The sequence below is a fragment of the Spea bombifrons genome, chromosome 3 (genome assembly GCF_027358695.1).
Source record: "Spea bombifrons isolate aSpeBom1 chromosome 3, aSpeBom1.2.pri, whole genome shotgun sequence".
NCBI classification, from domain to species: domain Eukaryota; kingdom Metazoa; phylum Chordata; class Amphibia; order Anura; family Pelobatidae; genus Spea; species Spea bombifrons.
Genome location: NC_071089.1, coordinates 101,418,220 through 101,433,189, shown reverse-complemented (window position 1 = coordinate 101,433,189; position 14,970 = coordinate 101,418,220). Strand labels below are relative to the sequence as shown.

Genomic DNA, 14,970 nt, shown 5'->3' with positions numbered 1-14,970 from the left:
CTGCCCCTGACAGCCCCACTAAAGTACTTTTAATATGCATTCTTCAAAAATGAAAAAAAAATTAAAACACCTGAAGCTGAATCTGCAGCCCTGGAGCTGCCCTCCATAATTCAACCATTCTTGCAACCGATTGGCCTCTTTAATCAGCCAATGAGTGTCAGGATTGTGCACTAAAGTCTGGACATACCATGTCGGCATTCTTCACTGAGCCAGCATTGTTACTAACCGGTAGTAACAACAAGGTGAACAAAGTGATTTCTTCATCCCAACGCATCTTCTGCATGGAAAATTCATTTGCATGGGGGCCGTAAAACAAAGTTGTCCCTCTTTGGCCATTTGAAATGTCGGGAGGTACACAATCGTTATATGATTTACTATTAACTCATCTTATAAAACACCCTTATATTCAAGGAGCTTTAAAATATGAGTACCTACAATAAAGGTAAATCCAGCAGAAGCATTTCATTGGTTTATATCACAGTTCATTCATATATAGAGAGTTTTGATCCAGAAACCTTAATAATAAATATGGATCTATTAAGACAGATCATTCCTAACTGGTTGTCACCTTTCTGCACAAAATCCTGCTCTAGTTTCTGCAACTACAACGTCATAAATGTGCTTAGAAATCATCATTTTAAAATATAAATCAGAATAACCTTTGTTATAAATGGTGGAATTATTCTGCTTCAATATTTCAAACTCAAAGCATATTTTGAATTTTTCACCAGAAGCATAATAAAAATCCTAGTTTTTAACACTTAAATCTCTGACACCTAGAAATTCTCCAAATAGTAAAATAAATAAAAAAATAAGCAATTTTACTTTTTTTTTTATTGGTTACCCGACTTAAATCTTACAAGTTTTCAATACAATGTAAATGATGATTCTTGTAACCCTGTCCCCGTGCCTGTGAGTGATGTGCCTTGTAGTATTCTTTCCAAGAGAAATCCTCACAAATGGTTAATGAAATGGTGCAAATCAGCATGAAATGTAAAATAAAGGGCCTGGCTGTGTAATTCCCCCGTGTGGCTATGTGTGATAATGAGGTCTGAGAAATACATATTCCCTGGTGGAGCCCCCTTGGAGGCCCCCTATGATGTCAGGTTGCATCTCCCGAGGAAGCAGCAGTGGGTTAGCAGTGCCAGGTACTACTGCCTGCGAGAAGCAACAAGAGGCGGCTCTCTCCGATCTGCGGCCCCGGATGAGAACGCAGCCGAGCCCCTGTGATGCCATGAACCCCCACGGTAGCTGTGGGAGCTCCGGGCTTTCCTCCGGATCGGATTCTGACAGCAGTAGCTGCGTGGGTTGGGGTGGTGCTGGGATGAGAGGGCTGCTGTCTAGATACTGGAGCCTCGAGAGCCTGCAGTCTGCTTCTGGTAAGGTGCTTGCTGGAGATGATGTTACATATTGTGCAGTCTGGTGTTAGCGTGTGTGTTAGTGCGTGTGTGTTAGTGTGTATGTGTTAGTGTGTGTGGGTATAAGCAGGGTTAATGTGCAACTTGTGCATGGGTATATGGTAGACTTTGCATGGAGAAGACTGGAATAGCCTAACAGTTTTCCAAGAATCCCACTGTGGGGACAGATACAAACCTTAAAACTCTGACAGGTGGTGAGCACTAAATCTTTTAATATTGCATTTAATTCAGCCTGATACAAATAGGAGATATATATATATATAGATAGATAGATAGATAGATAGATAGATAGATAGATAGATAGATAGATAGATAGATATGGATATATACAGCTGTAAATGTGTTTACTATATTCCTAATAGAAAATCATATATTGATTATATCTGATGACTTTGGAACTAGAGAGGTCTAGCAGAAACGAATTATTTTTTATTGCTATAGCCCAATAGCCCAGAGCACAGTATGACTCTAGGAGATTGATTTTTGTTGGTTCTCAATGAACTGGCCTTCTCAGTGGTTATTAAATGGTTAAATTAACATTCTCAGCTAAAGACCTTGGTGACTACATGCAGAAAACAAGTTACATTTACTCAGGATCACTCTAGAAAGGCGTCTGTTTTCCTATTCACATTCTATGTGTATACTTCTTCTGTTAACAAGGATGATATATATATATATATATATATATATATATACGGTATATAATAAATATATGCAATAAATGCATAAAGCTTATCATATTAAAGCAGCCATGCAGAATAGTCTCTGTAAAATATCCTAATAAAAGTGGGAATCTGCACGCCTCACGCTGTAATAAATTAATTGAAAATATGAATTGACTTTGTTAAACCGGGATTCAGTTGGTCGCTATAATTCTGCTGCTTATTACAATATAACATGCCTTTCTCGCTTTGACACTATAATGCCTACCTTAGTTTCTTCCACTAGCAAGAAATAGTTAAAATTCCTTAGCGAATGTCTTATCATAACTGGAATTCTGTATATGCTTAAACATATGTTAGGGATGGCAGTCTTGATACGCGAAGAATTGCTTGTAAGGAAATGCTGTATATTGCAAGTGGATCAAAATATGCGCTATACATTATCCTTGGCTGATTTTGTATTGGAAGTGTTTGTATCTTTTTGTAGAGGAAAAAATCAATACACATTATCCTTGTTATTCCTGCACAGAAACTGTGAATTCATAATTAAAACATTTTAAAGTGCTTAACCCTTTCAGCTATAGGGAAATGTGCAAAACAACGTGATTAACCGTAGGGGTTAAGCGTTCTCTTTTAATGCCCGTATAATCTGTTCTCTAGGAATCCGAAAAGCATCAGACACACTGATTACGCTCTGTGTAATTATTGCCAACGATTGTTGGAATACAATAGTGTATTCTGCCTGGGTCTGGTATGACCCCACACCCACTAATGCGAAACCACATGCGTCAATGCGTAGTATTTTGAGAACGTCGCTATGTGCTTACAGTTGAAAGTTTCATAGACTGTATTATTGGCAGCAGCATCGTAAATGCTCTTTGTATTAGGGTTCACACTTTTTTTGGTTATTTTTTTGGTAAATACGTGAATATTACTAGGTCTAGTAAATCAAGAGTATCTTTTATTTTCTACCTCCGATCCTCTTCTCGCTGATTACCAGCAGAGGTGGATTTGTTTCTTCGCAGAATCCACCTGTGCTCAGCTTGCATACCTGTTCTAATTGGGGTGCATGTCTGTTCTAATTGGGGTGCATACCTGTTCTAATTGGGGTGATGAAGGTTCATCGTTGATATACCCTGGGACTCTGGTTAAAACTGTCTCAAGGAAAGTGTCCCTGATCTTTTCTTGTGTTACCAAGTACTGTGGTCTGATAGGACCTTTGCTTCCAGATCATTAAAGAAGATTTTATGCTTGTTATAACATCTCGGTGTCAGGTCACATTACCCGACTTCTGCTTCTTGGTTAAAATGACTTCCAGCAATATCCTTCAAATCCGGTCAGCCAGTAGCAGAAATTACATGATCACATCAAAGTTGACAGATGCTTTCCAGGACAGTAAATCTGCATAATAATAAATTTAGTACTTAGTTGACGTATAAAGTCATTTTATTAACCATTTGAAACTCATAAATCTGCAAACTCCCAAGTATTTGTACCAGGTGTAACACGGTGTAATCCGTGTTATTTTATACACATAACTTAATTTGGAACATAGGAATCCATTATATGTGGAGTTGCTATCTCCTTTTGGGACATCAGTGATGTCACACTTGTGTATATCACCAGTGGCATAGTATGGCTAAGGAAGGTCCAAGGACACAGCAGCTGCCATGGGCTGCTTCGTTAGGGGCCGATCATCCCATTTTCCAATTAGACTCCCTAGTGTGCTGGAAATCAGGACATCTAATCTGCGGAGTTCTCTCTAGACTAAAAAAAAAGACCGCTTTACCTTGGAAGGTCTGTGGGATGACTGGCTGTGCCCTGGGTCAGGCTAAGGGGAGCAACCACCATAAATACACAACTGCATATGACCAGTGTTGAGCAGTGTTTGCATAACACTGTGTGAGACCTCAGACTGGAGGGATCTGATACCTCTTTTTTCCTTTTTTTAATCACCATTGGGCACCTGAGTCTCTGAGAATTACTACCTATGGGATTCAACTCAACCTTCAGTGGATAAACCTCACTGTGTGAGTGCTCGATTTATTTATCTGCTCCGTGTGATTGATGGGAGTGATTTTCAAGGTTTTGCTAGGCTGGAAACCTGGCACTTTTAACAGATGAGTGTGTTGGGTCATTCATCTCCGGGATTGATAGACAGTCTGTTATCCGTTCCCTTGATATATTTCTCTTTGATTACTTTTGGGATGCAGAGATCATTTACTATTGATTTGATGGAGCCACTACAAGCCATAGATAGATCTGATGATAACCAGCTGTAGCAATCATTCTACCTCATCTATCAATACTGATCTTATTCTATCTGCTAAAATAACAATAATGTCTGTAATCACTTGCATATTTTCTTCACGTATATTTAAATAGACTACACCTGCTATTTAATGCAACCAGCAGATCAGTTGTATTTATACAGATTTTAAAATGTTTAAAGGACATACAACTGATATTACAAAATCAAACAAAACATTTTGAGAGGATAGGGAGGATGGAGGATCTACCTTTCTTTAGTTTATACAGTTCAGTTAATCCAAGTGCATTGCTTATGTTATAATGCACAAAAACTACTTTTTTTTTAGGAATTAAATATAAATGCAAGAAAGATCCCAACTTTGAGAAGTATTTCAGCATTGGAAGTCTGACCTAAATTTAGCTATATTTGGAAGCTATTGTTGTCATGGAAACTGTGCATTGGCAACAATACAGGATTTTTAACACATTGTTAAACATCCCAAGCCACATATGTACCCTTTTATTATTATTATTATTAATATTATTATATATAAAATATTTTAAACATATATATTGCTCACCTGGAAACCCCGGAGGCATGTTCAGTATTTTGATTAGTTGGTATGTATGTATATTTCGTATTTATTACATATGAGAAGATTCCAATGTATAGACTGCATTTTTCTTTTGGCAGTCTCTAGGGGAAGAGATAGTAAATTCCCATTCAATAAATGTATCACTTGCAAATCCTTTATCAGATACCATTTCTGTAAGGTAAAGGCGTTATTATACCTGGGAACTTCCATGGGTATGGTAGCTTTACCTCTTCTGGCAGGGCTAGCCGAGCATTGTGGGAAGTGAAGGAGAAATAGGTAGAGAGTAGGCTGAAAGTGGGTGGTGAGTGGACATGGAAAGGGCTTTACTTGGAGAGTTTGCAGGTACTTTCTATTATATAGAATATGTTGGCAGGTTGTTTCTGCTATTATTATATAGATACTCCACTACTACTGGTCTGCATGTCATACAGGGGAAGATAAACAGTGGAGTAAGGGGAATTTGCCACATGCCCCTAGTGACCTGGGACCCCCGCTTGCCGTGTATGTCCTGCTGAACAGCGGGAACACAGTACTTTTCGTTCTGGATAACGTGAAGGCCCAGATGGGGACCCACTTAATCCATGGGTTATTTGCAGAGATATAGACAGACTCAATTTCAGGAGTATGATCAGTAATTTAATAGGGAGCTTCCCAATTCCTGTCATATGACACAATCAGCTCGTAACATGCTCCTTTTCTTAGGCACACGTGTTCAGTAAGAGTAAGCTCTGCATGGCTCTCACACTGTAAAGAAAAGACAAGGCCCAGAGTTACTGTGTCATCTTCCCCCAGCCAGCAGCCTGCAGTCACAGGAGCAGCGATACTCTGTGCAGGCACAAGAGAGGATGTGTGGAAGTCGGCGTGTGTGCATGAGTGTAAGTATCTATGTAGTGAGTGTGTGTGTAAGAATGCATGTGGTTGTGCACCTTGGTTGTGCATCTTAAGTGGCATCATTTCTCACACAAGTGTTCCTGGCATATCTAGCGAACCCCCCCCCCCACAAGCATGTGATCTCAATAGGAGTGCTTTCTAGCCACTGATTAGCTTCCAAAATAGTGACATGAAAAATGAGATCACATATATAAGGTACTTTGCAGCTCCAGTCCGGAGCTGCAGCTTCTCCTAAATGTAGATATTTTACTTATTTTCCTCCTACATAAAAAAAATTGACAGTATTAAAGTACAGAGTACATGTGTGCATCTGTGTGTCCCATTAATTGTTGTGGAATGTTAAAAAAACCCTTACTATTCTTACAAGGTTTGATATGGTTAAAAAAATACAGGAACGTTAAAAGATTTTCATGTTCCTATGAAAATCAGAATCAAGAGGAGCTCACTGGAGCTGCTCCTTCTATAATACATGGTGTAGGTGGTAAGTTCAAATGCTATTTCACCTACAAACTCCCAGTGTTGTATTTATTTTTAAAAGTGTTATACTTGTCACAGTTGGTGAGAAAGTTAATAAAGCGTTTCCTTTTTTCAATGCAATTTAAAATGACATGTTATATGCAGGTTTTTTAAGAACTGTGCGATAAAATAAGGCGATGCACTTTTTTTTGGAGAATATTTCTTATGTGTAAATAAGATGCATGCCTGCAGTCTGTGCCCATCCAGTTTGTTGTGATGTAGAGCCCTTGTTATGCATCATGGTATTTTGTAAGTTTGCTCGAGCCTCCTATGTATTCACAATGTATGTGTTACAGGAAAAGTGCACAGGCAGCTTATAGAATGCCTGCAAACATCTCATTGTATATATTATATATATATATATATATATATATGTATTACCTGCAAAGTATTAAAATATTTTGCCACATTTTATTTTTACTTTGCTATGTGTGATAGCATAGATTGAATCTTTTTTTTCATTAGTTCCTGTTTTTATGCAAGATTTTTTTTTACTGTTTTTATGTTTTTATGCAAGATTATTCTTGTTTAAGAACATCTTGTGTTGCTTGGACATCGCATAGTCATAGACATTGCATAGAATGCCTGGTTATCATACTTTGCCTGAAATATATATATATATATATATATATATATATATATATATATTTACCAGAAGCTCTGACAAGCAAATGTGACAGGATTGGTATCGCAGGCACAGAAGCGAGTGGACACGCTAAGAGGATTATATACGACATGGAAGTAGGACAGTTGGATTTGTGAATGAAGCTCTGCATGATGAAAGTGAATAGCCTGAGATAACATGCACCTGAGGCTCTACTTGGGATACGGTACTGGTGTCCTATTAAAAAACACAGCTAAATGATTGCGTTTCTGCATCATTACCTAAACCATAACACCACTTAAAGCACTAACTATGTTGGAAGTGCATGAGCTGAGCATTCTACCAATAGACATAAATAGGAAGAACTCATTTGGTGAGACTCTAAACAGTCCAAGATTATTCTGCATACTCTGATGACCCATGAGCATTAAACTCGCTTTTTGTCTTTTTCTATTTTATTTTATTTACACATGACATCTGTTGGCTGGCACAAAATAAGGAAGATAGCCTTGCACACACCAATATTCACAGAAACTGATATATTTAGATATGTACTTACATTTTAGTACAAATAATTAGCCTGTTTGACCTGATGAAGACCTAATTGATGTTGAGTCATCAGTACGTGTGATTACCAAAATAAATCAATTATTTGTTTATATTGGCAATTCTATTATTGTCCCTTTAAATACAGTCAAAGTAGACTACAGATGAACCACACTATACACAGTAGCCTTTTTTGTTTGAGATGTAGATGCTCTACATAATGGCAGAAGTAACAATGGGGCAAAGTGCCACAAGTCATGTGTCTGTTACACTGTAATGTATCCTTTCATAAGGCTTGCATTGTTTGTCAAATGCGGAAAAAGATGCAAACCGTCTTGGGAATGTACTACATTGTTTTGGATATTTTGAATTCCTGGCTCAAGCTGTTTACTACTGAAATATCTAATTTAAAGAGAACCTACATAACTCACACACACACACCCACACACGCTTACCATATATTTCTAAGCAAGCACAAGGCAGGTAAAATGCCTACAGATCACTGCTCTAAAATATGAGAAGTCTGGTTTCAAACTGTTTATTCTTATGTAAAACAAGCATGTCTTTATTATCTGCTGATAAAGTGCTGTGTGTGTAACAGTGGATGTTAGAATTGCCCTATTACTACAATTAAACGTGTATTACCTTATATTAACTGCCCTTGTGTTTTGGGAAATTAATTAGAAATGTATCTACCAGATTAATACATTCAAACACAGATGGGTTGAAATCTCATAATGCAAATATCTAAGGGGGGGGACAGGGGCGTACCTAGAGTATTTGGCACCTGGGGTGGATCCTGTATGTGGCACCCCCCCACACACACACACACAAAAAAAATTAATGTTGGCAAGAATATTTATTTCACAAGTTGTAAACTGTATGTCAACTGGAAAAAAAAACTAGAAATCTGAAAAAAATAAATTAACTTATAAATAAATAGGTTTAAATAAATAACATTTACTGAACAGATATGGTATAGCATAATTCCCACTACTATATACTGAGCCAGACATTGAAGGTAGTGCAGCATAACCCCTATCACTATACGGTAAGCCAGCCTGTCTGTGCCACCATTGCCCCTAAACCAGCCTTCCTGTGCCACAGCTGCCTCTAAAACAGCCTGCCTGTGCCACAGCTGCTCCTAAAACAGCCTGCCTGTGCCACAGCTGCTCCTAAAACAGCCTGCCTGTGCCACAGCTGCTCCTAAAACAGCCTGCCTGTGCCGCTGCTGCCCCTAAAACAGCCTGCCTGTGCCACAGCTGCTCCTAAAACAGCCTGCCTGTGCCACAGCTGCTCCTAAAACAGCCTGCCTGTGCTGCTGCTGCCCCTAAAACAGCCTGTCTGTGCCACTGCTGCCCCTAAAACAGCCTGCCTGTGCCACCGCTGTCCCTGAATTACTGTAGTTTGCAAAATACAATATGTAGTGCAGATGGCAGCTGTCCAGACCATAGATCATTGTGAGATGCCTTTATAGTAAAGTGATTTTAGCTTTCAGACTCCAGATTTAGTGGCATATATGGTTTATTCTGGCCTTTCAAGATGAAAACAGTTCCGAAGGCCAAAGAGTTTTCCAGACTGAGTAACTGGAAGTCATATTATAAAACATTGATTAATAAGTGTTTATATAAAAAAATGTGTCTGGTTCAAAGTTTTAAACGCAATCTCATCGTCAAAGCAACAAGTGAAATGTTCTACTGGTTGGACTGTTTCGTTGGTTGCTAGGCCAGAGCTAGAAACAAGAAATTCAGATGTTAATTTTGTTTTCGCAAAGGGGAACACACTTGTGTCTGCCAGCCAGGAAAGATTAAAAGAGACATTATTGTTAAATATGTTTTACTCAGTGGACTTTGTATGAACTTCGTACGGTTGTCTGGCTTTAAATGACAGCACCCATTCCTTGCCTTTCCTTGGACAATGTAATAAACAGCAATTTATTTTAGATATTATTTTGTCTGTAAAATATTTCATCTTCATATAGACAAGTACACAACCAGACTGTAACACTCAGTAGCAGGCACAAACAGCTTTATAAATGTTCCATATATCAAATGTAATAGGCTCTATAAAAGGACAGTAAGTGTTCCATAAATGTAAAATTCTATATGAATGTGCATTAAAACTCTACTGTAAATCTAGTGCTGGATAATCATTATCATTAATTGAAAATGTGCCTTAATAGGTTTTGTGTCTTGCATAATAGATTGCAGTATTTAAGTTATTTCGCCATCTTATGGTCCCTTTAAAATAGAATTATGTTCATTGTGTTTGCATTGTACATAGCGACAGGTCTGTGTTTCTATAAAACACAAGTTACCACGTCACGCGTTTTGGGCCAATGGTATATTTTTAGGTTCTCCACATATATGAATACCCATGGATCTCTCAGCTGTGTTACGGGAAAAAATAATGATGACGTTCAACTGTATCCCATGCCAGGTTATTTCGAGAAGGAACAAAGTCAACTGGACTTGATCCTGCAAGAAATTTGCATTGCATTACCGAAACCAAATGGGCATTACAAGACCCTGTAATATTGCCGTAACTGACCTACGCGGTTTATACTGTAGGAGTGCTGGTGATAGCAGCAGGCCACGCTTATTATATATGTTAAAGGTGCAAATGTAATATGCAGCCAATGTATATGCAGATATGCGAAGGCCCACAGATAGGATGGAAATGTTTTGTATAGTGATCAACTCTACATTGTTTCTTTTCTAAAAAGAAAGAATACAAGTGAACTTGTTACCACAATAACCAATGAAATGGTCCAATCAGCAGATACATTTGTTTATTTGTTTGTACTTATTTTATTTTGTTTGAAAATTCTCAGGATTTCTGCAATTGTTGCTAGCTTGAGTTCCAACCATTGTGCTTTTAGTACAGGGCAGGCTTATCAACACTTATCAAATGTTGAGCAGGGCTGACATCAGTCACATTCAGTTTTTAGAGTAGGAGGTGTGAGGGCAAGACAAATAAGTCGTGCTGTAGATCAGAAAATAATGTTTTAGGTGGAATAGAAAAACATTGTCTGGAGCAGCGACGTCAAACAGGAGAAACTGGGGGGCTAGAAACAGACACGGATTTCAGGAGATCTTTGCTTGAAAGCAATAAAGCAATTAAGTCAGCTAGTTCTGTGTGGCTTGGAAGTCACAGAGTTTGACGCCCCTGATCTAGAGCATTGTTGTCTAAGTGGCAGACATGTAGGTTGTTTTATGAACCACCCCTTGGGGAATCCAGTGGGTTCTAATGGATTACATTATTAAAGTTATTTTATTTGACTAAAAATACTCTTAAGGAGCAAATATAAAATTAGCGAAAGTAAGCAAGTATTTCTACATACCATTACATTAATCACATGACTTTAGACATTGCATCTTGTGAATTGACAGGTAGTCCTTCCTCCTGTACTTCAGGAGTCCTCTTGCCAGAACACCACAAAGGCATATAAATTCTTTTAACAGTATTCTACGTTAATCGGCGATTTACAAAAATGTATGGCTATATATATTATTATGTACTGACTTGTATAGCGCTATCATATTCCGCAGCACTGTACTATGAGTAAACAGGATGTAACAAGTTGTGCATCAATTTTGAAAGACAAAGTAAGGAGCGCCCTGTATAAGCACATTTACAATTCAGAAGGAATTACCCAGGCTTTATGCTTGTGGCAGATTATTGTTGACTGACTTTTATTTTCAAAGTCCATTGTAGGTCACAGTATAGTAACGCATAAAAAGTTCCTCCTTGTGTCATAAACACTTAGAAAGAAACAAGAGGAAATTACTTTTGGTGAAGTCTCCATGGAAGCAGCTATTTTTTTGCCAGAAAAGCACCACTTCTTGTTTTGTGCCTCTGTATTTCATCTCTTGACACCTTACAAGTGTGTAATTATGGGAACATCTCAACCACAGGCCCTACCGGGGAGTGAGGACATTAGTCAGACACCTGTCAATCACTTCAAGATTGCTCCTGATTATATCTTGCAGTTGAAGTGTTTGCTCTAAATACAGGATTGGTAACAGAAAGTCTGTTTGAGTGAGACAGATATGGAAAATTTGTTATTTTGCTTTGGCTTGAGTTTTGTCTACTAGCATCTAAAAAAAACAATGTCTTTACTTAGACTGCTACCGTACATACTTGTTCTTTTACTGTGTTCAGGGGTTGCTAGTATAAAAGGTCATGTTTAACAATTTATGAATGCCGGATTGGCTAACACCATATTGCTTTGCATTTCAACCTTGATAAAGAAGAATTTCAATGTATAATAATGTGATGTTCTTCTAGATTCTACATTCGTTTCAGCAGAACTCTTATTTAGTTTCTGTAATTCTGAAGTGTTATGTTATATACTACTTATGTCCGGCAAACCCATTGTACAGTTCTTTGGAATATGATGGCACTATATAAATATATATATATATAAAAACAAATCCTACTAGACAGGAAGCCCTGAACTCTTTCATGCGGTAAAATTGAAGGTGATAAGCATTATAGAGACAGGCGTGTGTGGAGCATAACAAATATGAAGGAAACAAAGTTGGTTCTCCGGGTGGAATTGTTGAAAGAGCTACATCAGGGCTCTGGTATCATCGGTGTTCCATTCACAACACCCCGAGTACCCTTCAGCTTCCTTTATATATGTTGTGAGAGAAGTCCAGAGCTAAAATTCCTGTTTCAAATCACTAACATGATTAGAAATCGGAAGGAATACCACTGTGTTTCCTGGGTTAGGCATGGTGGTCCCAAGAAGGAACCAGGGAATACTTGTAGTTGTGAATTCCCTGGATAACTGCCCTACCCTCATTGAGTAAAAGTCTCAGGTTAAACATATTATGAGGTTTCATGTCTACAATTAAACCCCGCATGGAAAGCATCCCACCCAGCCATATTTAGGGTACCAGACTCATGGTTGCAAGTGGATGGATCTGCAGAATCCCCCAATGCATTTGAAAAATGGACCACATACAAATTTAAAGGGACAATACACCTCTAATATTTTAAATGGTGAAAAAAGCCATTGTGCACACAAGTGAATACCAAAGGAAACTCCTTAGAAAATGAATGGTTATTTTATGCCTCCTGCACAGATTACAGTAAACCTTTGTTCGTTAGTTTTTTACTAATTTTTTTTTTTACATCTTCTCCGCTTACCAGAACCATCTATTATTATGATTTCACTGTATGATATGATGTATTAAGTAGACTGTCTTTTGAATCTTTTTGTCAATGCGACACAGAGATGCTTAATAGAATGTTCAAAAGCTGATAGGGTAGATAATTAGGATTACATATAGCAAATACATAATACTACTTTTTACTACAAATTCATAGTATATTTTAAATAAAATAATGATAAACCTCCATGAACCCATAATGTATGACGCAATTGTTTATTATGAACCTTTTGAGATATTGCTTGCACTTCATGGAAATATGATATCATACCCAGGGAATGCTCACCATCATTTTTTATAGTGCTGTGAGTCATGCTTTAATTTAATCTGATTTTTAAATACTTGCCTTTTATGTGCTGTTCTGAAGATGTATTAAATGTAACTGCATTAAATGTATTACATTTTAGTGAATGTAAAGAGATATTGGAGGCTTTATTCATAATAGTAGATGGATGTTGCTGTACTTCTGACCCAAGTGGGACCTCTAGCAAATTTTTCTATAAGAAATTAGGATCAACTGAAAAATAAAAAGGAAACTTGTATAGTAAGCTTGTGAGTCAGGCTCTCTCCACCAAATGTATCGGTTTGTCTTTGTCTGTCAATTCTTGTCTTGTCATATCCCTTGAATTTATGTATTGTATCAAGCGCTGTGTAAACTGTTGGCGCTATATAAATAAAAGATAATAATAATAATAATGTTGGGCTAACATCATTTACACTTACTGCTTGTTGTGCTTGAAACTAAATATTCACCAGCATTGTGCAGCTCAACTTCACTTACCTACCGGGGTTCAGAGTCTCAGAATCCATTTCCATGTCAGTTTGTCAGTGCTCTCTCCCAGAGGAGGTGTGGGGGTGCCTAGGTCTGATTTTTCTCACAGCCTCATTTCTTGCAGAGCCTAAATGACATTCATTTTGATATCTTAATAAAAATATCAATTTATTTATTGTCTGCTGCCATTACCAGCTCCATATCCCATTATGCTCCCTATTTGTGCACTCATGCTGTGACGGGGTCTCTTCTTCCCAATGCCAGATAAAGGTGGTTGGGCACTGGAGCAGTAAGACAAAAGGGGCTCTTTCTTGTGAGATACTTACCTTATCCTGTGCTTGCCTCCCAGATGTCCTTTATAGACAATCCTTCATGCTCCTTCACTGACATTGCGTGCCGGAAAGTGACATCATTTACCTGCGCATAGCACAGCGAGGGAGCTACAAGTCACAGTAGTTCTCTCTGTGCCACGGAAATGACATCACTTCCCAGCGTGCAGTGTCAGCAAAGCAGTTACAGGTCAGATTATCTAAGTACTGCTGCCTGTATGCTGTGTGCATGGAAATGATGTCACTTCCTGGCACACAGTGTCAGCGAGGTAACTACAGGTCAGATTCTCTCAGTACTGTGGCCTGTAGCTCCCTCGCTGTGCTGTGCACAGTGTCAGTGAGGTGGCTACAGGCCTAGCCAGCCTAGGTCTAAATATCTTTCACTAAAACCCCTCAGGATTTTGAGGCATGCATATGTATGTTGTACTCTGAAATACCATAACCTTTTTCATTAAACAAAGGGCCATCTGAGAATACACCTTACTTGCATTGCGCAGAGAAGTTAAATATATTGGTAGCATACTTAGTATAAATGCCATTTGGTTGCATTATATGGGATTACTTTGCAAGCATCATAGCATTAGCTGCCGTTAAAAGCTTTTAGCTTGAAAATGCTTGATCGCTATTTTTAACAAAAGGAATTTTTTATCATTTTTAGTAATCGCCGATGGGTCACTTGACAGAACAACGCTTACTGATGATCTGGGAAGTGATGAAGATTTTTATGAAGACCTGCATGTATCTAGTCATCGGTACGGTGGAGGTGGGGAGCAGCTGGCAATAAATGAGGTACGTAATTCTTATCCATCACACACATGCTTTTAAGTTGTTATAATATAGTTATTAGAAGTGAAATAAGATTACATTATTACCTATATAAGCCATTTAGATGTTTAGCCATTGAAAAATACCGCTTGTCAAACTCATCTAACTCTGCATCCTGCTCCCCCATCCATACCTACCAACTTTCCGCCACTGCGCACAATGTCACAATCAGCTCAAGTGCCACAATACACAAGCAGTGGTTTCCATTACTTCACACTGCATCCACATTACTTGTGAGTAGCTGTCATGGGTGTTCCACCCACAGAAATCCACATCTCCTTTCCTTGTTGGACAGTTCTTCAATAGAGCTCTGACCATGCTATCCTGCAAGTGGCATACTTGGAAACGTTTCTGAGTGGGAGAGGTATGGGCGTGAACACA

At 38.3% G+C, this 14,970-nt stretch overlaps 1 protein-coding gene across 2 annotated transcripts in view; it reads left to right on the top strand.

The window, feature by feature from the left end:
* The window catches only part of ARHGEF4 (Rho guanine nucleotide exchange factor 4), an 87,054-nt gene that overhangs the window by 50,345 nt on the left and 21,739 nt on the right, over positions 1–14,970 (top strand). Inside the window, exons 1-2 of one of the 2 annotated variants that reach the window (XM_053458808.1) lie at positions 1,150–1,379; positions 14,423–14,553. In XM_053458808.1, the coding sequence (XP_053314783.1) occupies positions 1,205–1,379; positions 14,423–14,553 (306 nt within the window). In that variant the 5' untranslated portion in view covers positions 1,150–1,204. Of the gene's footprint in view, positions 1–1,149; positions 1,380–14,422; positions 14,554–14,970 lie in introns of those variants that run through there. The other variant, XM_053458807.1, reaches the window with a different exon arrangement.